The sequence below is a fragment of the Macaca thibetana genome, chromosome 3 (genome assembly GCF_024542745.1).
Source record: "Macaca thibetana thibetana isolate TM-01 chromosome 3, ASM2454274v1, whole genome shotgun sequence".
NCBI lineage: Eukaryota > Metazoa > Chordata > Mammalia > Primates > Cercopithecidae > Macaca > Macaca thibetana.
Window position 1 is genome coordinate 19,063,694 of NC_065580.1, and position 23,835 is coordinate 19,087,528.

The 23,835-nt window shown below is 42.9% G+C and overlaps 2 protein-coding genes across 17 annotated transcripts in view; both read right to left on the reverse strand.

Annotated features, from left to right (window-relative positions):
- The window catches only part of NDUFB2 (NADH:ubiquinone oxidoreductase subunit B2), a 1,166,996-nt gene that overhangs the window by 792,975 nt on the left and 350,186 nt on the right, over nucleotides 1–23,835 (reverse strand). The gene's annotated exons all lie outside the window — the stretch shown is intronic.
- Nucleotides 1–23,835, reverse strand: part of TBXAS1 (thromboxane A synthase 1) — a 195,609-nt gene that overhangs the window by 109,235 nt on the left and 62,539 nt on the right. For both annotated transcript variants that reach the window (XM_050782249.1, XM_050782248.1), the window contains exon 4: nucleotides 4,738–4,834. In XM_050782249.1, coding sequence (XP_050638206.1) covers nucleotides 4,738–4,834 — 97 coding nt within the window. The remainder of the gene's footprint in view (nucleotides 1–4,737; nucleotides 4,835–23,835) is intronic.

Genomic DNA, 23,835 nt, shown 5'->3' on the forward strand with positions numbered 1-23,835 from the left:
CCAAAAATGGTGAATGAGAAAGCATGACGTTAAGAATTGCTGCTCTGGATCCAACCCATAGTCTGCTCCAGCCAGTGTTCTGGAGTTTGGAAAAGAATATTTCACAGGATGATATTTGAATTCACACATTTGTTCAGTGTTGATGTATGTCAGGGAGCTCCCTGTTGCATCACCCCCACCTCCAGCGAATACGCTCTATGGATCCCTCATGGGATGCTTACAGCTCATGTCAAATTTCAGAGCTAAATCCAGTTTCCCAAATCAGAGCCCTTCTCCACCAGGCTGTCCAGGGACAAAACTCACGTAACTCAAGCCTGAATCTGTGAGCAGAGATGGGCTCTCCCTGTTGGAGAATGAGAGCATGCATTATTTAAGTTCCTTTTCACTTAATTTATCAAACTAATATGCCGAGGTATTTTCTGTATCACAAGGGACCGTTTGGTAGCAGCTTGCATGGAGTAAGCATTTAATGTTTACCGAGTGAATGTATAATAAAGCTGAATCGCTGAATGCTTAAGTAAACATGGCCTATTAGAGGGAAGGCAACGTGGTGTCAGTAAGGAGAAATCACGTCTCACTAATCTCCTTGAGTTCTTTGAGCAGATAAATAAGCATATGGATAAGAGGGAACCACAGAACCCAATTTAATTTGACTTTCAAAAACCTGTGAGAAAATCCCACTTTAAAGACTGTTTTTAAAAAAATTGAGTCACTAAGGGTTGTTTTACCATCGATATGGAATTGGCTTAAAGACCATAAGCAAAGCTACACATAAGTGGATGCATTCCCAGATGGAAAACTATAAACACTGGGGTTTCCTGGAGAGCTCATCTGCGATGGGTCTTTTTACGAGTTTGTGAATGACCAAGACGAAGAAGACTGCATTGCAACTCCAGGTTCAAGTAATGCCGCATTCTTCTGGGAGGAATGTCAAGTTGATGGAAATTCCATTCAGTTGGGACAAGAATATATTGGATGCTGAAGAGTCAATATGTGTTTGTGTCATGGGGTATAAAAAAGAAGTACAAGATACAGTTCTTGGCCTTAAAGAGCTAATAATCAAGCTAGACTGAAAGCCATATCCTCCTTTACTATAAATAGTAGAAGGCACAAAGGGATCAACTGTGACAATGAGTGATGCACGTGGTGAGTGCTGCCAGAGTTCAGGGAAGGGGAAAAGTGTGTGTGGATGGAGGCAGGAAAGGCTTCCTGGAGGAGGCAGAATCTGAGGAGTGTCGTGAAGAACAGCAAGAGTTTGGATGGGTGTGGAAGAGGTGGAGGGTTTTCTTGTGAGAAGCACTAATGTGTCACCTGCCAAGTACTGTGTAGAGGGAGAGGTTATATGCATGATCCCATCTGGCTTTCCGACAGCCCAGTAAGGTGGACCATATCCTCCAACTCCAGGCCTTGAGAGGAGGCCAAGAATAAGAAGTTCTGCCACTGGTTGTGACCATTTCTGCTGAGTCATGTTGATTCAGCTCCACTTTCCACAGATATTTTTAAAAAGAGCTGCCCTGGCTCTTTTTTAAGTTAAGAAATGTGGCCAGGTACAGTGGCTCAGGACTATAATCCCAACACTTTGGTAGGCCAAGGTGAGAGGATCACCTGAGGCCAGGAGCTTGAGACTAGCCTTGGCGACATAGTAAGACCCCATCTCTGCCAAATATTTTTTTTAAAAAATTAGCCAGGCATGGTGGTACACATATGCAGTCCCAGCTACCTAGGAGGCTGAGATGGGAGGATCACTTGGGCCCAGGAGTTTGAGGCTGCAGTGAGCTCTGATCACACCACTGCACTCCAGCCTGGGTGACAGAGCAAGACCCTGTCCCCCCGAAAAAAAAGGAATGTGCTCAAGTTCACGTCATAATCAATATGAGCCCCACTGTTACACTGCCTTCAATTCTGGGGCAGTGTCAGCATGAGCAAGGCAAAGGTTCAGGCCCCTCCAGAGCAGGTGAGGGTGAGCAGGGAGAGGCTGGAGTGATGATTTGTATTGGGGAGCAGTGAGAGACAGTGTTAAGCCATGTTATCAGGGTTGATCATTTAGCCTCTCTGAACCTTAGTTTCTTTGTCTATAAAATAGAGATGATAATTGTATCCATCTCATAAGTTCTTGTGATGACAAGGACACACTCTGGATGGCTCACCTAGTTCAGAACACAGGGAAGGGGACTCTCTAATTTCTTTAAGACTTAGCCCCAAGCACCTCACACAATGGATCTAAGTCACAAGGGCCCTTAATTGTCTGGGGAACTTGGACTTAGTCCTGAAGGCTTAATCCTGTGCTGAGTGGAAGAGGAAGAAAACTGGAACTATACTCTGGAGTTTGGGGCCCTGGACCTAGTCTGGGTGGAGGGGTGGGTGAGGGGATGGTGAAAGAAATTAGGAACAGCAGACAAATGGCTTGGAGGAGAAATTGACCAAAGTTGAGGTCAATGTTATTGAGTCCCCCCTGCTTGAACATGTGCATTAAGTATGTCTGCCCCTAGCATGTGAAATCATTGACCTCTTCTAGGTCAGCTCTCAGGGTCACATGTCCTGGTGTCATGGGAGGAAATATGGAGACACTGGTTGGCAAGTGCCATCTCATGGCTTAGGGGCTCGGACAGTCTCAAGCGCTATGGCAGGCTCCTGTGAGTGCCTTTGCTGCTTGCTAGAATGTAGCTTGGTGGTCCATGCACTTTAACTTACTGTCTTCTCCAACTTCTTTACTCAGCACTCCTTGCTAAGGCTGATGGAGCAACAAGCTATAGCTACAGCTGCATTGAATCATCAGAATCGGTTTCTTGACAGACGGCTTTCAGGGGACTTTGAGCAAGGAGATAGCAACGCAGTGTTTGGGAAAGAGAATCTAGAGGCAGCAGAGAAGCAGTTAAACTTCTGCAATTCCTTCAGCCATCCTGAAGGATGGAGGTAGCAGGCCAGCCACCCCCCTGCAGGCCACATCCCTCTAGAGGTCACATGATGTCTGGAGTTGGGCATGATGCTCTGGGGCTGGAAGAAGATGAGCATATTTTGGGTGAGTGGCCAATTACTCCATTCAACCTTGACATCCAGAAATGTCACTAAGGCAGCTGTGACAGCTGTGGCAGTAAAAAGAGCTCTAGACTTAAGTTGAGAGATGGCACGTGAATCCCTGCTCTTCCTCGTGGTAAGCCATGTTACCAGGGTTGATCATTTAGCCTCTCTGAACCTTAGTTTCTTTGTCTATAAAATAGAGATTATAACTGTACCCATCTCATAAGTTCTTGTGATGACAAGGACACACTCTGGATGGCTCACCTAGTTCGGAACACAGGAAAGGGGACTCTCTCTAATTTCTTTAAGACTCAGCCCCAAACGCCTCCCACCCAATAAGCTTTCCTCTGTCCGCATCCTGGTGGCCTGGGCTCCCCACCTCAGGAGCACTCACCACACTGCATTGTGCTGGTCCCCTTCCTTGTCTGCCTCCCTCACTAAAGCGAGAGTTCCTCAAGGGACACTGTGTCTTTACAGTCGGCACCTACACAGTGCCTGGCATATGGCAGGTATGCAAAACTTTGCCCAATAATCAACAAAAGAATGAATACATTACTTACTTCCCTAAAAAAATGAAAAGTGAGGTCTAATGGGACCCCCAAAAATGGCTGGCATGGTGATTCTCTGAATTCTCACAACCATGTTTATTAATTCACTTTAGACTTTTTCCAAGAATCAACATAAAGTTTACAGGTCTTCTCTGCTAGAATGCCTATCTCCTTATTTTTGGAAAATGGATAGCACTGATACCCATCATTTTTTCATTCTTTATTTCATTTATTTATTTATTTAAGTTTTTTGAGACAGGGTCTCTGTCACCCAGGCTGGAGTGCAGTGGTGCGATCTCAGTTCACCAGAGCCTCCCACTCCCAGCCTCTCAGATTCAAGCATTCAAGCAATTCTCACGTCTCAGCCTCCCAAGTAGCTGGGACTACAGATGTGTGCCACCACACCCGGCTAATTTTTGTAATTTTCTAGAGACAGGGTTTCATCAAGTGGGCCAGGCTGGTCTCAAACTCCTGAATCCAAGCAATCCACTCACCTTGGCTTCCCAAAGTGTGGGGACTACAGGTATGAGCCACCGTGCCTGGCCTGATCGCTGCCATTTTCCGTCACTTCTTCTATCCTTTGGGATTTCTCATCAAAGATAAATAGTAGGACATTTACTTTCCAAAAACAAAGGGATATGTACATGCATGTAGGCTGGAAACTTGAACTAATATAAAGGAGCCCTCTTAAAGCTTCCTTCTCTTACTTGGGGACAAATTTCTTTCCTAATTTGCTTGTCTTCCCTTTCCAGCCTTAGTACTCTTATTCTTTCTGGGAAAGATGTAAGTGCAAGAACCTCAAAGTTTTGCTTTCCAACTGATATTTATTAGCCTAGCGCATTCTCCGTCAGTCACTTGGCCTGTGCCCTCTGGATTCCCCCAGCTTTGAACCCAGCTTTAGAAAACCCTCTTGGTTTTAGCATTTTTAACAGCCTCAGCTTCCCTTGAGCTTTAGCTTTCTTGAAGCATTTCTTAAATGTAAATGCTACTCTTTTGTACCAGTCCCATAGATCTCTTTTGAAAAACCGAATTCACTGAGGAACTTAGTTTTGAGTGGAACTGACATAAACCTGATCAGAGGCCTGATTGCATCCCTGTTGGATCTGACATGCAATGCCTCCATCTGAGAACGATTCTCCATCCATCTATACGCAGAAAGAAAACTACGTACCATTCTGTTGGTAAAGTTACTGAAGTTCTCAACCAACACCTGCTTGATCATGTCTGGCTCAGAAATAACAATAAACATCCGACGACCAAGATAGTACCTGGGAGGAATAAAAAATGCATTAAAATGTGTTGCATTTACCCATTTCTCCTTTCCAAAAAAGAATTCTCAGTGGCTTAGAATGAGGGATAAAAGATAACCAGGAAGTAAAGGTATGGAAGTCAGGAAGTAAAGTATGTTCTGATCATAAGCAACCATACAGCTGTGATGATCTAACATCAAATTTCTTTCCATCAGCACTCATGGAATGCTACCTTCCACTGGTCCCTGGAGACTCTGGGTTGAATAAGATACACTCCCTGCCCCAAGGAGCTTATTACAGCCTAATAGGAAAGACAGAGCTATACATGTAAATGCAATAATAAGGGGTTCATAAGATCCAGTAGTAAGACAAAGAAGGAACATGGAAGAGGTCGGTGTTATCCATATTTCCCCAAAACGGAAAGATAGGAATTCTAGCAAGAAAAGACCAATAACCTTTATACTGATTCTCAGGAGAAATCTAAAGTGAACTAATAAACAGACGCTTGTGAGGAAAGATTAAACCTGTTTGGGAAGAACTGAATATCTGGTCACCACACTTACATATAAAGGAGCTCAACAGGTACTTTTTAATATTTTATTTTTATTTTTGTGATGGAGTCTTGCTCTTTTGTCCAGGCTGTACTGCAGTGGTGCTATCTCAGCTCACCGCAACCTCTACCTCCCAGGTTCAAGCGATTCTCCAGCCTCAGCCTCCTGAGTAGCTGGGATTACAGGTGCCCATCACCATGGCCAGCTAAGTTTTGTATTTTTAGTAGACACAGGGTTTCACCTTGTTGGCTGGGCTGGTCTTGAACTCCTGACCTCAAGTCATCCACCCACCTCGGCCTCCCAAAGTGCTGGGATTACAGGCATGAATCGCCGTGCCCAGCCCTCAACAGATGCTTAATGACATTAACGAAAATATGGACGAAAGGCTCAGCCAGTCAACTGGTGGCATGAACTCTAACTGGAGATAGTGCGTAAATACACGTCATATTATACTTACGAAAGTACCGGGGGCACAAAAGCAAATCAAGACCCAGTCACAGTTTCCAAGGGTCTGACCATCTGACAGGAGAGATAATTAGGCAATTAACATATAGCGTGATGTTCTGGCAGGCATGAGTGACCTCAGAGGCACACCCAACTTAATGCTTGGAGAAGAGAGAGTGAAGGCTTCCCAGAGTTGGTGCTTCCCAAGCTGAGTTCTGGAAGATGAGCAAGAGTTAGTCCAGGAAGAAGGGGTGACAAAGGAGGTGAGGGTGTGCTGGCTGGAGGAATCGGCTAGAGCAGTTGAGCCAGGGACAGGCCTGCTTGGGGGAACCATGAGTGCCCGACTACCAACTGTGCAAAGCAAGCCAGAGTGATGACAAGCGGCCCACTGTGTAATGACATGTTTTCAGTGTATGAAATTATACTTTCAGGGATGTAATTTGATCACTGGTGTATCCAGCTCAGAGCAGTAAGGAACAGATTTTAAAGGGGAAAGTCACACTGAAAAGCAGCCAATTTTCCTCTGGCACTTATTTACCAAGAACTTTTCATAAACCCAAATTACATTAATTGTTTTAAATTCTTCTCCTTCTCATTGACTATGGAAAACAATAAAAATATTTGTCTGGCACATATTAGGCACTTGGAAAATATTTACCTGAGTCATCGTATTTTCCAAAATTGTCAGGAAAATCTTTGGGAAACAGGAATTCAACAGATGTGGTACAAAGAAAGACAAGAATACTACCTAGCTTTTGTGTTTGTTTGTTTGTTTTTACTGATTTTAACCAAGAAAACCAAAAACAACTCAATAAGGCCATAAACCAATGCTTTTATAAAATTTGTGGTGAGGGACATGGAGTCTTTTGAGAATCTAATGAAAACTGTGGACACTTACAGCATTCTGTATACAATTTAAGAAGTCCTTGGATCTCTCAACCCCACTCCAGAGCAATGTTTCTCAAATATACAATGTGCTTAAAAGTCACCTTGGCTTGAAGAAATAACAGTTGAAAATTTCTGAATTTTGCAAAAGACATAAACCTACATATTCAAGAAGCTGAGTGAATCTCAACTGAGATGAACCCAAGGAAATCCATGCCAAGATACATCATAGTTAAACTTCTGAAAACTAAAAAAGAAAGAAAAACATCGTGAAAGCAACTGGAGAGAAATAATGTATTATCTGCAGGGAACACCAGTTCAAAGGACAGCAGGTTTTTTGTTTTTTTTTAAATCAGGAACCATGGAAGCCAGAAGGAAGTGGTACATTTTTCAAGTACTGAAAGGAAATAACTATCAATCACAAGTCATCTATTTGGTGAAAGTATCCTTCAGGAGAAAAGTGGAAATAATGGCATTCTCTGATGAAGGAAAACTAAGAGATTTTGTCACTAACATATTTACCCTTAAAGAATGGCTGAAGGATGTTCTCCAAACAGAAAGGAAAGGGAGATGATAACAGAAGAAAGTTTGGAACTTCAGAAAGGAAAGAAGGACAATGAAATGGATAAAAATAATAGACTATCCTTCTCAGGAGTCTCTTAAGTCATACTTGATGGTTGAAGCAAAAATTACACTACCATATGATGTGGTACTCAATGTACTTAGGGGATATACTTAAGACAATTATATTTAAAAAGTAAGGAGGCTAAAGGGACCAAAATGGAAGTAAGATTTCTACATATCACTCAAAATGATAAGGCATTCATACTCATAGATTGTGATAAATTATATATGTGTATTTACACAAGAACTAAGAAAAACTATTTAAAAATTATAATAAGCTAAAATGGAATTTTGAAAAATGTTCAAGTTATCCACAAAAAGGTAAGAAAAATGAAACAAGGAGCAGAAGGAATAAAAGAGAACAAATACACTACTATAATGGTGAATATAATGTAATACCTAGGTAACAATATATCAAAATGTGTGGCTGCAGCTAAAGCAATGTGGAGAGAGAAATTGATAGCACTAAATGCTACTTTAGAAAAGAGGAAAGATCTTAAATGAATAATCTATGTTCCTATCTCAAGAAACTAGAAAAAGAAGAACAAAGAACCTTATCAAGCACAGGGAAGGAAATAATTAAAAAACAAGTGCAGAACTCTATGAACCTGAAAACAAAAACCATAGAAAAATTAATGAACAAAAAACTGGTTCTTTGAAAAATATCGATAAAATGGATAAACCTCGAGCAAGACTAACAAAGATAAAAGAGAGAAGACAAAAAACACCAACATCAGGAATGAAATGGGATATCACTACAAATAATGCAGCTATTAAAAGGATAAGGGACTACTACAAACAACTTTAGACTAATATATTTAAAAACTAGAAGGAAATTGACCAATTCTATGAAAATCATAAACTACTAAAGCTCAACCAAGATGAAGTGGGCAATCTGAATAAATACAACCACAAACAGTTAATAATTTTAAATTTCAGAATTTAATTATTTGTATTTTTTATTTGAATTCATAATTTAAAATTTCCTGAAAAACACATCTCCAGGCCAGGATGGTTTCACTGGAGAATTCTACCAAATATTACAAGAAGAATTAACACTAATTTTACAATATCTTCCAGAAGATAAAAGAGGAGGGAACACTTCACAACTCAATTTATGAGGACAGGTTTACTCTGATACCGGAACCAGCCAAAGATAGTACAAGAAAACTATAGACCAGTATCCTTCATGAGCTTAAACACAAAAATCTTCAACAAATCAAATCTAGCACTGTATAAAAAGACTTATATACCAAAACCAAGTAGTATTTATTCTAGGCGTCCAAGGCTGATTCAGTATTTTCAAATCAATCAATGTAATTCACCATATTAATTGCCTGAAAAATAAAAAATTATGTGATTATATCAGTTGACACGAGAAAGCATTGACAAAATCCAGCACTTGTTCATGATAAAAACTCTCAGGAATAGAGAGGAGTTCCTCAACTTGATAAAGGGCAACTACAAAAACCTTACAGCTAACATCATACTTCATGTGAAAGACCGAATGCTTTTCCTTAAGATGGGGAACAAGGCAAGAAGTCCTCTTTCACTACTCTTATTTGACATAGTATTGGAAGTTCTAGCCAGTGCAATAAGGCAAGAAAAATAAATGAAAAGCATATAGACTGAAAAGGAATAAATATAATTGTCCCTATTTTGAGATGACATGATATCTACAGAGAAAATACTAAGAAATTTAAAAACAATCTTAGAACTAATAAGTGAGTTCAGCAAGGTTGCAGGATTCCAGATCAACATACAAAAACAAAAACAAAAACAAAATCAATAGCATTTCTATATGCTAACAATGAACATGTGTCAACCAAATGAAAACACAATGCCATTTACAATGTTGATGACAGAAATAAAAGAAGACCTAAGTAAGTGGAGAAACATATCATGTTCATGGATTGGAAGACTCCACAATGTAAAGATATCAATTCTCCCAAAACTGGCATATCAGTTTAATGTAATTCCAATCAAAGTCTCAGCAAGAATGTTTGTAGGCGTAGACAAACTTGTTCCAAAACTTATATGGAAAGGCAAACAACTTCAAATAACTAAATCAATTTTGAAAAAAGAATAAAGTGGGAGGAACCAGTCTACTAGATCCCAGGACTTGGCTATAGTCGTCAAGACTGTGTGGTATTGGCAGAAAGACAAACACATAGATCAATGGGACAAAATATAGAACCCAGAAGTAGACCCACATATATATGCTCAACTGATAATTTTGATAAAGATACAAAAGCAATTCAGTGCAGGAAGGGTAGGTTTTTCAACAAAAGATGCTAGAGTAGGCTGGGCACTCTAGCATAGTGGATCATGCCTGTAATCCCAGCACTTTGGGAGGCTGAGGCAGGTGGATAACTTGAGGTCAGGAGTTTCAGACCATCCTGACCAACATGGTAAACCCCATCTCTACTAAAAATACAAGTAACTATCCGGGCATGGTGGCACATGCCTATAGTCCCAGCTATTCGGGAGGCTGAGGCAGGAGAATTGCTTGAACCCGGGAGGTGGAGGTTGCAGTGAGCCAAGATCAAGCCACTGCATTACAGACTGGGAGACAGAGTGAGACTCTGTCTGAAAAAAAAAAAAAAAAAGACGCTAGATCAATTGACATCCATAGGCAAAATATGAACCTCACACCTTATGCAAAAAATGAACTCAAAATGGCCTACAGACTTAAATGTAGAATATGAAACTATAAAACTTTTAGAACAGTAAAAAAAAATCTTTGAAATTTAGAGCTTGGCAAAAAGTTCTTAGATTTGACACTAAAACATAATCCATAAAGGATAAAAATCCAAAAGTTGAACTTGATCAAAATTAAAAATTTTTGCCCTTTCAAAGACACTGTTAAGAAGAAGAAAAGACATGCTACAGGCTAAGAGATAATATTTGCAAACACATACCTGACAAAGGACTTGCCTCTGGATTCACAACAGAATTCTACAGACATTCAAAGAAGAATTGGTACCAATACTTTTGACACTATTCCACAAAATATAAAAAGAAGGAACCCTCCCTAACTCATTCTATGAAGCCAGCATCACCCTAAAACCAAAACCAGGAAGGGATGCAACCAGAAAAGGAAACTACAGACCGATCTCCCTGATGAACATAGATGCTAAAATCCTTAACAAAATACTAGCTAACCAAATCCAACAACATATCAAAAAGATAACCCATGAAGATCAAGTGGGTTTCATAACAAGGATGCAGGGCTGGTTAAAGTTATGCAAGTCAATAAATGTGATACACCACATAAACAGAATTAAAAACAAAAATCATGTGATAATCTCAATAGATGCAGAAAAAGCATTCACAAAATCCAGCATCCCCTTATGATTAAAACTCTCAGCAAAATCGGCACACAAGGGACATACCTTAGTGTAATAAAGGCCATCTATAACAAACGCACAGCCAACATAATACTGAATGGGAAACGGTTGAAAGCATTCCCTCTGGGAACTGGAACAAGACAAGGATGCCCACTCTCACCACTCCTCTTCAACATAGTACTGGAAGTCCTAGCCAGAACAATCAGACAAGAGAAAGAAAGAAAGGGCATCCCTATCATTAAAGAGGAAGTCAAACTGTCACTGCTGACAACACAGTTGTTTACCTTGAAAACCCTAAGGACTCCTCCAGAAAACTCCTGGAACTGATAAAATAATTCAGCAAAGTTTCCAGATACAAGATTAGTGTACACAAATCAGTAGCTCTTCTGTACACCAACAACAACCAAGCGGAGAATCAAATCAAGAACTCAACCCCTTTTACAGTAGCTGCAAAAAAATAAAAATAGGAATATACCTAACCAAGGAGTTGAAAGAACTCGACAAGTAAAACTACAAAACGCTGCTGAAAGAAATCATACATGAAACAAACAAATGAAAACACATCCCATGCTCATGGATAGGTCAGATCAATATTGTGAAAATGATCATACTGCCAAAGCAATCTACAAATTCAATGCAATCCCTATCAAAATACCACCATCATCCTTCACAGAATTAGAAAAAAGAATTCTAAAATTCATATGGAACCAAAAAAGAGCCTGCATAGCCAAAGCAAGACTAAGCAAAAAGAACAAATCTGGAGGTATCACACTACCTGATTTCAAACTATACTATAAGGCCATAGTGACCAAAACAGTGTGATACTGGTATAAAAATAGGCATATAGACCAATGGAAGAGAACAGAGAACCCAGAAATAAACTCAAATACTTGCAACCAACTGATTTTCGACAAAGCAGACAAAAACATAAAGTGGGGAAAGGACACCCTTTTCAATAAATGGTGCTGGGATAATTGGCCAGCCACACGTAGGAGAATAAAACTGGATCCTCATCTCTCATATAAAAATCAACTCAAGATGGATTAAAGACTTAAACCTAAGACGTGAAACTTTAAAAATTCTAGAAGATAAAATTAGAAAAACCTTTCTAGACATTGGGTTAGGCAAGGACTTCATGACTAAGAATCTGAAAGCAAATGCAACAAAACAAAGATAAATAGCTGGAACCTAATTAAACTAAAGAGCTTTTGCACGGTAAAAGGAACAGTCAACAGAGTAAACAGACAACCCACAGAGTAGGAGAAAATCTTCACAATCTATACATCTGACAAAGGACTAATATCCAGAATCTACAATGAACTCAAACAAATCAGTAAGAAAAAAACAAACAATCCCATCAAAAAGTGGGCTAAGGACCTGAATAGACAATTCTCAAAAGAAGATACACAAATGTCCAATAAACAAATGAAAAAATGCTCAACATCACTGATGATCAGGGAAATGCAAATCAAAACCGCAATGTGATACCACCTTACTCCTGCAAGAATGGCCATAATCAAATAATAATAATGATAAAAACAGCAGATGTTGGCGTGGATGGGGTGATCAGGGAGCACTTCTACCCTGGTGGTGGGAATGTAAACTAGTACAGCCACTACTGAAAACAGTTTGGAGATTCCTTAAAGAACTAAAAGTAGAACTACCATTTGATCCAGCAATCCCACTACTGGGTATCTATCCAGAGGAAAAGAAGTCATTATTCAAAAAAGATACTTTCATGGCATGTTCATAGCAGCACAACTCACAATTGCAAAATCGTGGAACCAACCCAAATGTCCATCAATCAACTAGTGGATAAAGAAACTGTGGTATATATGCATGGTGGAATACTATGCAGCCATAAAAAGGAATAACGTAACAGCATTTGCAGTGACTTGGATGAGACTGGACAGTATTATTCTGAGTGAAGTAATTCAGGAATGGGAAACCAAACATCATATGTTCTCACTGATATGTGGGAACTAAGCTATAAGGACCAAAGGCATAAGAATGATACAATGGACTTTGGGGACTTGAGAGTGGGGAGAGTGGGAAGGGGTGAGGGATAAAAGACACAAATATGGTACAGTGTATACTGCTCAGGTGATGGGTACACCAAAATCTCAGAAATCACCACTAAAGAACTTACTCACGTAACCAAATACCACCTGTACCCCCAATAACTTATGGAAAAATAAAATAAAATAAAATAGAAAATGGGCAAAAGACATGAACAGACATTTCACTAAAGAGGATATACAGATGCCAAGTAAACACATGAAAAGATGTTTAACATTACTAGCCATTGATGAAGTTCAAATTAAAACCACAATAAAATATCATTTCACATCTATCAGAAAGGCTAAAATTAAAAAAAAAAATGATAACATCGAAGGCTGGTGAACATGTGGAGAAAGTGGATCATTTATAAGTTGTTGATGTGAAGGTAAAACCATAAAGCCACTTTGGCGATTGCTTATAAAACTAACCATGTACTTATGATGTGACCCAGCAATTGCACTCTTGAACATCTGTCCCAGAGACATGAAAACTTACATGCACAGAAAACATGTACATGAATGTTTACAGCAGCTTTGTTTGTAATAGGCAAAAACTGAAAACAATTCAAATGTTCTTCAGTGGGTATATGGGTAAACAAACTATAGTACATCTATACAAGGGAGTACTATGCAGCAATTAAAAAAGAACAAGCTATTGTTACATGCAAAAATTTGGATGAATCTCAAGGAATTTTGTGACTGAAAAAACAAATCTAATGAGATTACATGCTGTATGATTCTGTTTACATAACATTCCTGAAATAAAATTATAGAGATGGAGAACACATTAGTGGTTGCCAGTGGTTAGGGATGGGGGTGGTGATGGGTGCGTGTGGCTATATGGGGTAGCTCTAGAAAGCCTATGGTCATAGGATAGTCTTTATCTTGGCTGTGGTGGGAGTTACACACATCTACACAGGTGATAAAATTGCATAGAACTACACACACACACACACACACACATGAGTGCATATAAATCTGGGAAAATTATGATAAGCACTGTGGGTTGTACCAAGGTCATTCTCCTGGTTTTGATAACGTACTATAGTTATACAAGAGGTTACCATTGGGGGAAGCTGGGTAATGGGAACATAGGACTTCCCTGTACATATTTTTTTCAACTTCCTGTCCATCTATAATTATTTCAAAATTAAAAAATTTTTTTTAAAAATCACTGGGGAACTTAATCAACTCTAAATTCACAGCCCCGCTCCCCACCAAGACTAATCTAGCAGGCCTGGGTAGGGCCCAGGAATCTGTATTTTAACCAGCTCTCAGATTCTGATGCAAGAGGATTCCTTCCACACTCTGAGAAATGCTGTCCTAGGGCCATGGTTTCCAGCCTTGAGGGCTTGTCAAAACCAGCTGTAGAGCATTCAGAAATAATAATGCCTGGCCCTATCCACACCTACCAGACCAGAGTCTCTGGGGTGGGACCCAGGCACCTCCTATTTTAATAAGCTCCCAGGGGGTCCTGATGCGCTTGACTGTAACCAGATTGTGGACCCAATTTGATTGGGTAAAAATCTGCTCTATATTTAACCAAAGTTCACACCCATTCTCATTTCCCTAAATTCTTAGATCTAAAAGGAAAGCAATTACATTGTAGGGCACACACATCTTTTGGTAATATATTTGTATTGATTTAGTTATTATCAAAATAATCTTACACATAATCTAGATTTTTTAAAGAAACAAAATAATACTTCTACTTTCAAATGAAAGTTGTCCTTCCAAGTAGTCACCTTGGGAGTCTTCTTGCTTTTTTTTTTTTTTGTAGTAATATTGCTAATGCTAAAAACAATTTTGCAACAATTCCTTTAGAATGGTTTCAGAGCTGGTTTATGAATCTCGTGAGAAAACTGGTCCCATTTTAGATGTAAATTGTGTAATCTTGTGAATTTATATTTATAAAAATGCTCATCTATAGTTTGAGGAGCTCCTGAAAAGACCTTGAATAGAGAAAAAATGTAAAGGAAGTGTGTCTTAGGCACACATAGCTTTCCTTTTGGGTGCCTGGGATGGTTCCCCTGTTTTTGTCTGCCCACTACGTCCTGGGGAACCACCCCCTGCATTCCATGCAGTTCTGAAGGAGCTCTCAGTGATAGAGCCCTGCCCCTCTGGTCATGGGGGTGGGCTCACTACCCAGGCATGGCCAATCCTAGTATCTCATCTCCTTGGCAACAATGACTGGTCCAAGGAGTGGACGCATGACCCACTCCAGGCCAGTATGGATCCTTCATTGGGATTTCTACATGGATGCTGGGGTGAAAAGCTCTGACTTTCTCCTGGAGCTGCTAAACTGAGAATATATTAATCTAGGGCTGATGGTGGCCATTTTTCTACCACACAGAGAGAGCCTGTCTGCAGAAGGAGCTGATAGAGACCAGCAGAGATTTCAGATAGACAGCCTGCCACAAAGCACAAGATAGAGTCCAAACTTTCCTCCTGCAGCTCTTCATTCCATCCTCCTAGCCTACATTAGTTAGTTTGTGCTAAAGTTAGTGTTGGGTTTCCCATAATTTGAAATCAGGAAGTCCTAACTAGTATGGTGCCCCTTTTTCTTCTTAACCTTGTGAATTCCCAGTGCCATTCTGCCTCTCAAAGCTTGCTTCCCTAGAAGGGCCCGATCTTGGTATTGCACAATGATATGAATGTGAGGCAGTGTCTTCCTGCTCCCTGAGATGGCATGGGTCCTAGAGATCAACACGCAACAGAGTTTAGCAGGTGGGATCCGGGGTCATCCAGCCATACCACTCACACAGAAATCCGTTCCAGGTGCAAACTTCTGAAACTCTCTGGGCCATGGCTGAAATATGGGAGTGAAAACTAAGTTATCTCTGTAGTTTACTGTAACTGTAAATCCTATAATTCCTACAAACTTGAAAGGAAATTAAAATATGGGGTATTTGAATTTTAGGTCTACCTCCTATAGGGTGCAAAGAAACTTCTCATACTAGTGAAATATTTGCAGAGGTTGTAGTTTCTTCTCAAACCTTTGAGATTAACAACAACAATCATGAGCATTTATTCTGAGTGTTTACTATTGACCAGGCTTCATTCTAAGTGCATTACATTTATTTCCTCATGTAATTCTCATAGAAAATGGATGATGCCATTATTTTATCCACTTTTCAGGAGAAAGAAACAGACTTAGAGAGGCAAAGTCACTTGCCCAAGACAGGGACTTGATTCCAGCCCAGGTCCTTGGTGGTGAGCATGCTGTCACCTATTCCAGTGGCTGCTTTACCTCGGGTGGCCTATCTTTGAACCCGCTCCAGTGCTGGGTAGGTGTGCAAGGGAAAGCGGGCAGGCTCCCAGCTGTGCAGAATGTGGCTTTTAAAGGTGCAGATTTAGAACATATTCTTGCTTAATGGACCAGAAAACCCCCAGCCCAATTAAGGAGGTAAGGCCTTGGTTCGCTCTAATCCAAACTTACATATAGACTCCTTTCCGGGCAAGAAATTCTTAACCAGTTATTCATCTATACTTAGCTATGCAATTAAGAATTCACTTATTCAACTCCAAAGCACCTGGTTGAAGAGAAAATGTAGGCAAATCAGTGAAGTATTGTGTAGACAAAAATAACCACTTGTTTGACTTGTTTAATTAGTGGTTTTCTCTCTTTTTTTAAACTGACCAGTCAGTTAAACCAAAATAGTTCACAGCCGCCTTCTGGGAACTTAAGTAGAATAGGCTGTTAGGATTAGCCTGGGGGCTGCCTGGCCTCGTTCCAGAAGGCCTGCTCCTGTCAGGGGTGACTGAGCTATAGACTGTTCTTGGTGGTGGTGGGCAGGGGGTCACCTACAGGCACCGACATGAAAAAATGTCCAGATGACACAGCCGAATGGAAAAGCACATAGTAAAAGAGTATGGGGAGCTCTGTTAATAAATAATAGTCTGTCTTTCTATTACCTAGTCCCTTCAGAAAGCATTTACTGAGCACATACTCTGTGTCGGGCCCGCGGCTCACGGGGCATAGATCTGGAGCGGGAAATTATGGGGCCTTGTCCTTTTCATCTTATCTATTTCTTGAATGTTCAGTGTTTTATAATGAGTGCATGTGACTTCTACAATGAAAAAAAAAACAAGAGAGGGAGAATTTGCCACTGGATCGGTCCCTCGAGACTGTCAGAGGCAGAGTGGCGGTTGGCAGTGCCGCAGTTGCAGGTGTTAGAGAGTCTTAGGAACTTGGGCTCAAGGCCTGGTCCTGTAATTTAACAGCTGCATCACCTTGAGCAAATCGACCTTCTTGAGCCTGTTTCTATGATTAAAGAGACTGATGTGAGGTCAGATGAGAATAGTTTGCCCAAACAGAAAAGTTTAATGAAAATGCTGGTCATGGTCACCTTCCCGTGAGAGGTGGAGGGCCCCTGCAGGCCCCAGCAGGTGGGCGACACCCTGCTGCTGCCACTTTGTCAGGGATGAAGAAGCTGAGTGAGGAAGTGCCCTACGGGAGCATCAGGAGGCCCCTGACGGGAGCCCAACACCCCCCCCCCCATCAGCAGAAGGAACAGAAAGGCAGGCACAGGCCGGAGGCGGTAACTCACGCCTATAATCCTAGCACTTCGGGAGGCCGAGGCGGGAGAATCACCTGAGGTCAGGAGTTTGAGACCAGCCTGGTCAACATGGCAAAACCCCGTCTCTACTAAAAGTACAAAAATTAGCCAGGCGTGGTGGCGGGTGCCTGTAATCCCAGCTACTCAGGAGGCTGAGGCAGGAGAATTGCTTGAACCTGGGAGGCAGAGGTTGCAGTGAGTCGGGATTGCGCCACTGCATTCCAGTCTGGGTGACAAGAGCAAGACTCTGTCTCAAAACAAAACAAAACAAAACAAAAGCCATGCACGTTGGGAGACTCCTGATTTTCAGGTAGAACTGATGAGGGCTTTCAGCTCCTCTGACAACTGCTAAACGCCAAGCATCTGAGAACTTCTTGTCTCCTTGACAGTTTTATTTCCCAGAAGGCTGAGGATGCAAACAGGGTAGCTGCCGTCCTACCCTCAAGTCTGAGCTTTGCTGTGGAATGTCCATGTGGAAGTGGCAGGAGGCTCAGTGAGGGAAGGGGTAGACGCTACTGCAGATCACAGTTGTGAGTGTCTGAGATGCTCAACTTCCAGAAAGTTCAGAGAAAGCTAAGGAGAAGTCCAGGGCTGGGCATTTGATTCACAAGTGCTCCTCTGCAGCTGGATGGCCCGCAGGGTGCCATGGGGAAAGCAGGGTCCCTGGAGCCCTGGGGCTCTGTCCCTGCTTGACTCATGGGGCGTCTTTCCCTTTGGGTCAGCTCTTCCATCTGTCATTAAGCAAGAGGCTTGAGTCAGCTGAATGGCAGAGCAGACTCAGCTACCAGGGAGCGTTTTCTCGAGGAGCCAGTGATACAGTCATAGGCCGTGGAGTCCGGAGTTGCTTTCCCAGGGCTCCTGCCTGTCACTCTGAGCAGGGTCCAGCATCATCTGCCCATGTTACCCTCAGGGTACTCATGCCTGGGGTCCACCCTGAATTCACAGAACCCTACAGAGATCGATGGACTAAAACAACCTTTTCTCAGCCCCTCCGCTTTCAGGGGTTTGTAGGGCCAGTTCAGCAACCTTCTTTTGCCCTTTTCAAGCTGGTACGATCCCTGGTCCCCTGCTTCCTGGCCAGACTTTGGACCTCCCACACAGAGGTCCAAAGTCTCCACCATTCTGGCCTGCTGCTTGTCCACATGCAGGCCCCCACTCCACTTATCCACCTAGGACTTGGTAAAATGCAAATCTGAGTATGCTGCTTCTTTATTGAAAACCCTTCAATGGTTTGCCAAGATCAAGTCCTTGGGGAGTCTTCAGCATGTGGCACACAACGTCCTTCACACCCTGCTCCCTGCCTTGTTCTTTGGCCTTGTGCCTCCCTGAGCCCCCCGCTCGCCCTGCCATCAAGAGCCAAGAGCCAATCCTGATCACACTGACTGAAACCCTCCATGACCTCTCACTCCCATGCCTTTGCACATGCTGTTCCCCCTGCCTTGCCTGGAACAGCTCCCCTTTTCTTGCCTGGTTGACTCCTAGTGGTTCTCTAGTAATTGTAATTTTTTTCCTGACTGTCTTTCTGCTGTTTGTAAGTGGTGGAAACGCATCTTGTCTTCTTATCTTTGATGTCTAGTGTTCATTATGTTGTTAAGCATGCAGTGGGAATTCCATGATGTCAACGCAGTGTGCTGTATTCCAGCTCCAACTTCTAACGCCAGCTGGCTTCGGGCCCTGTCTCTCTCGCCTGGACCACTGAGGAGCTCCCAGTGAAGCTCTCTGTCTCCAAACCAACCCTCCCGCCAAGGTCAATGACCTTCGTAAAACAGAAGCTGACTGTGTCGTTCTATTCCCTATAAACCTCTAGTGGTTCTCCATCATTTGAAGCAAGTTTAAGCTTCTTCACTTGTAACCAACCAGGGGCTCTTCAGGAGCTCCTGACTTCTCTCCTTGCCCCATTCCTCTTATACCTGCATTTCCAAACGTTCTTAGTTCACGGTGCCCTTAGTGACTCAGTAATTTCTTCATAGCGCTGCCCAAGCCAAACAAAGAACCCCACAGTCTCATTTCTAAGTAGATAAGTTCAAACAACTTTATTAGCATACATGTGCTAGCAAGTTAGTGGACATTTGAAGAAATAATACACATAAATTGAAAGCAGTTCCTGCAGTGCCTGACAGATGTTGCCGTATTTGTCACGAATATTCAAAATACCATAGCCTAGGAAGCCCCTGTGAGTTCACTGTGGCACCCTGGGGTGTCTCAGCACACAGTTTGGGAACCACAGTCTTTCACTCTTGTTGTGAAAAAGTTATTTATGGTTCTCCAGATGTGCAGTATTAGCCCTGCTCTGTCTCTTTGCACGTATTTACCCTCTAAAGTGCCAGTTGCCCTCCTGTTAGTTTGGAAAACTTCAGACAGTCGGGTCACCCGTCCCCTCTTTGTGGAGGCTTCGTGAACCCTTTGCTCCTTACAGTTTGTGTGGCACCTGGTCCTTTCCTCTACAGACCTGCATCACCCTCTGTTTATTGATAAGCTCCTGATCGCTCCACAAGTTCTCTAAGGACAAAGCCTGTCTTATCTGTCCGTGCATCCCCGAGAAGCTAGCAGAGCGCCTCATTCTTAAGAGCAAGTGGAAGGACGGTTTTAAGCTGCCTTTCCAGGACTGGGAAATCATTTTATCCTCTTGGCTTCCCTATTACTCCTCCTGGCAGAAGGAGATTTCAACTCTGAAGCCAGACTTGAAACCTCAGAATCCTTTTTTCTCTTTATCCACATTTATCTTACTTCCAAAATTTACCCAGCCCCTGGTCATTTTCTAAAACTTGGGGCCTGCTCTATTTCACTCCCACCACCCTGCAGAGGTGGCCCCTGCAGAGGTGCCCTGTTGGCTCCGTCAGCCATGGGCCTGCCTTTGTGACTGGCCCCAGCCAGTCTTAGGTCTAGCGGGGCAAAGAGTCCTCCGTGGGGAAGCTGAGCATACAGAACCCTCAGATCACCTCCCACTTCAACCTGGTGATTCCGCCAAAAACTTCATTTGAGCTAGAGTTCCCACATCAAGACGTGTTGTCCAGATCCCCCTTCTGGGAAGGACTTGCTGTCCAGCAGCCGAGACTGTGGTCAGCAGAGTGCCTCCAGCTGTTAGCTCCTTCAGGGCCAGCCTCAGCTGCAGAGATCCATGTCACTGGGGTCACCCCCTTCCTGGGAAAGCCCATGTCCCGAGGCTGGGCTGAGTAGGAACACAGAAAGTTGGCATTTTGTCCTATTAGGGGATGACTGACAGCTTTCTCCTCCTTCCCTTCGCAGGCATGGATCCCTAGTGAACATCTCGCACCTCAAACCCCATCTCTAGAAACTGACCTGCAAGACATGGCTTTAAACAGCTCACAGACCATTAGCAAGGATAATAAAAGGATAAAAAACATGTCTTCAGCCCGGCAACGAAGGCTTTCCAGTGTGTGATGATGACTGGCCAATCCATCTGTGTCCCCCTCTCCAGCCACAACTTCCATTCCCCCAACCATTCCCACCTCAAGGGCTTTTCTCTGACTGTTTTTGCTGAGTGGAACATTCTTCCCCTCACCTCCCCCTTATTCATTCTTCAAGACCTACTTCCTCCTAGAAACCTTCTCTGCCTTCGCTGGTCCATGATTCTACCCAGAATCCTGTTTCCTGTTCTTTCTGGGTTTCCTGTTCTTCTCTTGTAGAAGTCAGCCGCTTTACTACCTGGCATTCTTGAGCAACTTGGCCCACGTCTGGGATTTTCTCCTAAATTAGATGTCAGCTTTCTTTGGGAAGAGAGACAAGAATGACACATTTTCTGGAGGGGATGGGTAGTCTCTCCAACCGCCATGAGCTCCATGCTGTACACGTAGCAAAGACGGAAATATTTGTTGTGTGGACAACATCTGGAGCAGGGCCAGCAGTGAGCACTTCAAGACATGGGGAAGCTGTCCCTTCTGTCTTTGTGCCATTGGGAAACATAGACATAGACCCTAAAGAGTGTAGGAAAGATCAAAAGGAAGAAGAGGGACATATCTCCCAGAAAGAACGGAGAACTGATGGTAGAAAGAGCATTGCATTTTGAATTACAGCATGGTGAATTTGGACCAATTCCTTGAATACCTGGGTCACTGTCTCTATACCTGGTAGATTTCCCAAGTATCACGGGAAAAAAAGCAAGTCTCACTGCCCTTCTTTAGGGATCTTCTTGCCTACTGCTGGGAATGTGCTTGGTTGGTCCCTGGGTTGGTTTCTAAGTGGTGAGAGCAGGGGGTTGATGAGGGCTTAGGTCACACGAGCCAGCCTGAGGGAGGCCAGAGAACCAGCTCCACCAGGAGAGTCCACAAGCAGGAAGAATTCCCACTGTGATTCTCCATGCCCTGCCCTTCTCTCACACCATCTTCTGCACACTTTCCTAACCACCCCAACCCAGCCACACCCATGCAAAATGCTTATTCTGCAGAGGACTGGGTCTGCAGCAATGGTATGGTGCATGGATGGTGGCATGGTAGCCCCAGGAGGCCTCCTGCTGCTAAGGAAAGCCCCCAGGCTTGGCAGCCCAGAGAGGTAGGGTCAAGCTGTGCTCTACTTCTCAAGAGTGGTGCTGGGGCAGTGATTCTCCATCCTTTCTGGAAACAGGCAGGAAGATAGCCACTCCCCAGGCCCTCAGCTTCTTCATCTATAAGATAAAGTGGTCCTTCTCACCCTAGTGAGTTATGACTCTGTCAAGCTACAATAAAGCTTTCTCCAAAACAGAGCTATGGCTAAAGGAGAGAATTGGGCAGCAAGGGGGAAAAATATCTGAAAGAAACCTATAATGATAAACCTCCCTACTCTATTGAACATACCCGCCCATCTAATTTATTCAGTTAATAAAACTTATTCCCCAGAGGGGGCAGGCAGAGGTAAGCTACAAACCAATCTGCCCGTGTGAGCGTGGGTATATATGTGTATCTCATAACAATAAAAAAAGAGTAATTAAGAGATGTATTGAAGTGTGCAGAAATCCTGAAGGACACTGAAGATTACAATTCAAGTTACTGTCCTTGGTGCAAATGTAATTCAATGGGGAACAGATAAATAAAAATAAAGAAAAAACAAATTCAGAACAGATGTTAGGCGAGCAATTTTTTTCACAGTAAGAATCATAAACATGAAGAACAGCCTATAAGGCAAAGTCGTTGATGCAAACAGCATCAAGCTACTAAATAAATAGTTCGATGGCCCTGCAGGGACAAAGGAACATTAAAATAGTCATTTGGCTGTCCCTGAATATTTTTGCCCACACGTTATGCCCAGGCATGTATATTTGGGGGTATTGAAGGGAGCTGTGCGTGTGTGGGTCTATTCCATAGAATATGTGCAGGACATATATTTGTGAGAGTACACGGCAAAATCACCTCTCCCCAAATGATGTGTGGGCTTAGAACAGGAATACAGGGGCTGGGAAAAAGCTAATGTCACTCCTGCAAAGACAGTGAGACCAGGGGAGGAACTCCAGGGCCATGGGAAGAATGTGCTGTCCAGGGCTAGGTATAAAAAGCCCAGATGTGCAACTCTGAAAAAAGGGAAAATTTAGTGGCAGAAGAATTTCAGACACAGTAGGAGAGAAACCAGAGGCAGGGAAAAAATAATAAAGCACTGATCACAAGACTTTAGAGATGGAGGGAAGCTTCAAGATGATCATTCTAGCCCAACCCCCTCATTTCATAGCTAGGAAAATGAGGCCCAAAGAGGGGAGAGGACTGGATGAATTGTGCTATCTCCCCTTACCCAGGTGGAGGATTCCCTGGAGACATGATGGGGAAAGGACCCACGTGCAGGACTCAAGAAGTTCACCCTGAGCTGGCGAGGTATGGGGCTCCTGAATTCGGCAGTCTCCCCAAGATGCAGGCTGGCTGCAAGAACACCTCTGAAGCTGGACGGGCTGCCCTGGGAGAGCTCTGAGAGCTCCTTTGAGTCTTATGTCAGACCTGTGAGATAGGCAGGTGCTCAAGTTTGTTTTTTTTTGTTGTTGTTTTTTGAGACTGAGTCTCATTCTGTCACCCAGGCTGGAGTGCAGTGGCATAATCTCAGCTCACTGCAACCTCCGCCTCCCAGGTTCAAGCGATTCTCCTGCCTCAGCCTCCTGAGTAGCTGGGATTACAGGTGCGTGCCACCACACCCGGCTAATTTTTGTATTTTTTAGTAGAGATGGGGTTTCGCCATGTTGGTCAGGCTGGTCTCAAACTCCTGACCTCGTGATCCACCCAGCCTCCCAAAGTGCTGGGATTACAGCCGTGAGTCACTGAGCCCGACCTCAAGTATTTTTTAAAGGGAAGAAAATGATAAATGACTCGTTCATTCTAGTCCCATCAGTAGGGATAGCTGAGCTAAGACCAGAACCCAGATCTGGCTCCTAATCCAGTGCTCTTTCTGGTGCGGTCAGCTGACCCTAAGAATGAGGTTATGGGAGGTATCAGCTATTCAGGAGTAGGATATGAGGCAGTAGCCCAAAAAGAATCCAATTAATGACTTGGGTGAGTGGAGCCCAGCTAGTGTATCAGGAGAACATGTCCCTTATCTTCTCTGTTTATCTTTTGGATCCCAAGGTGGCCTTACACA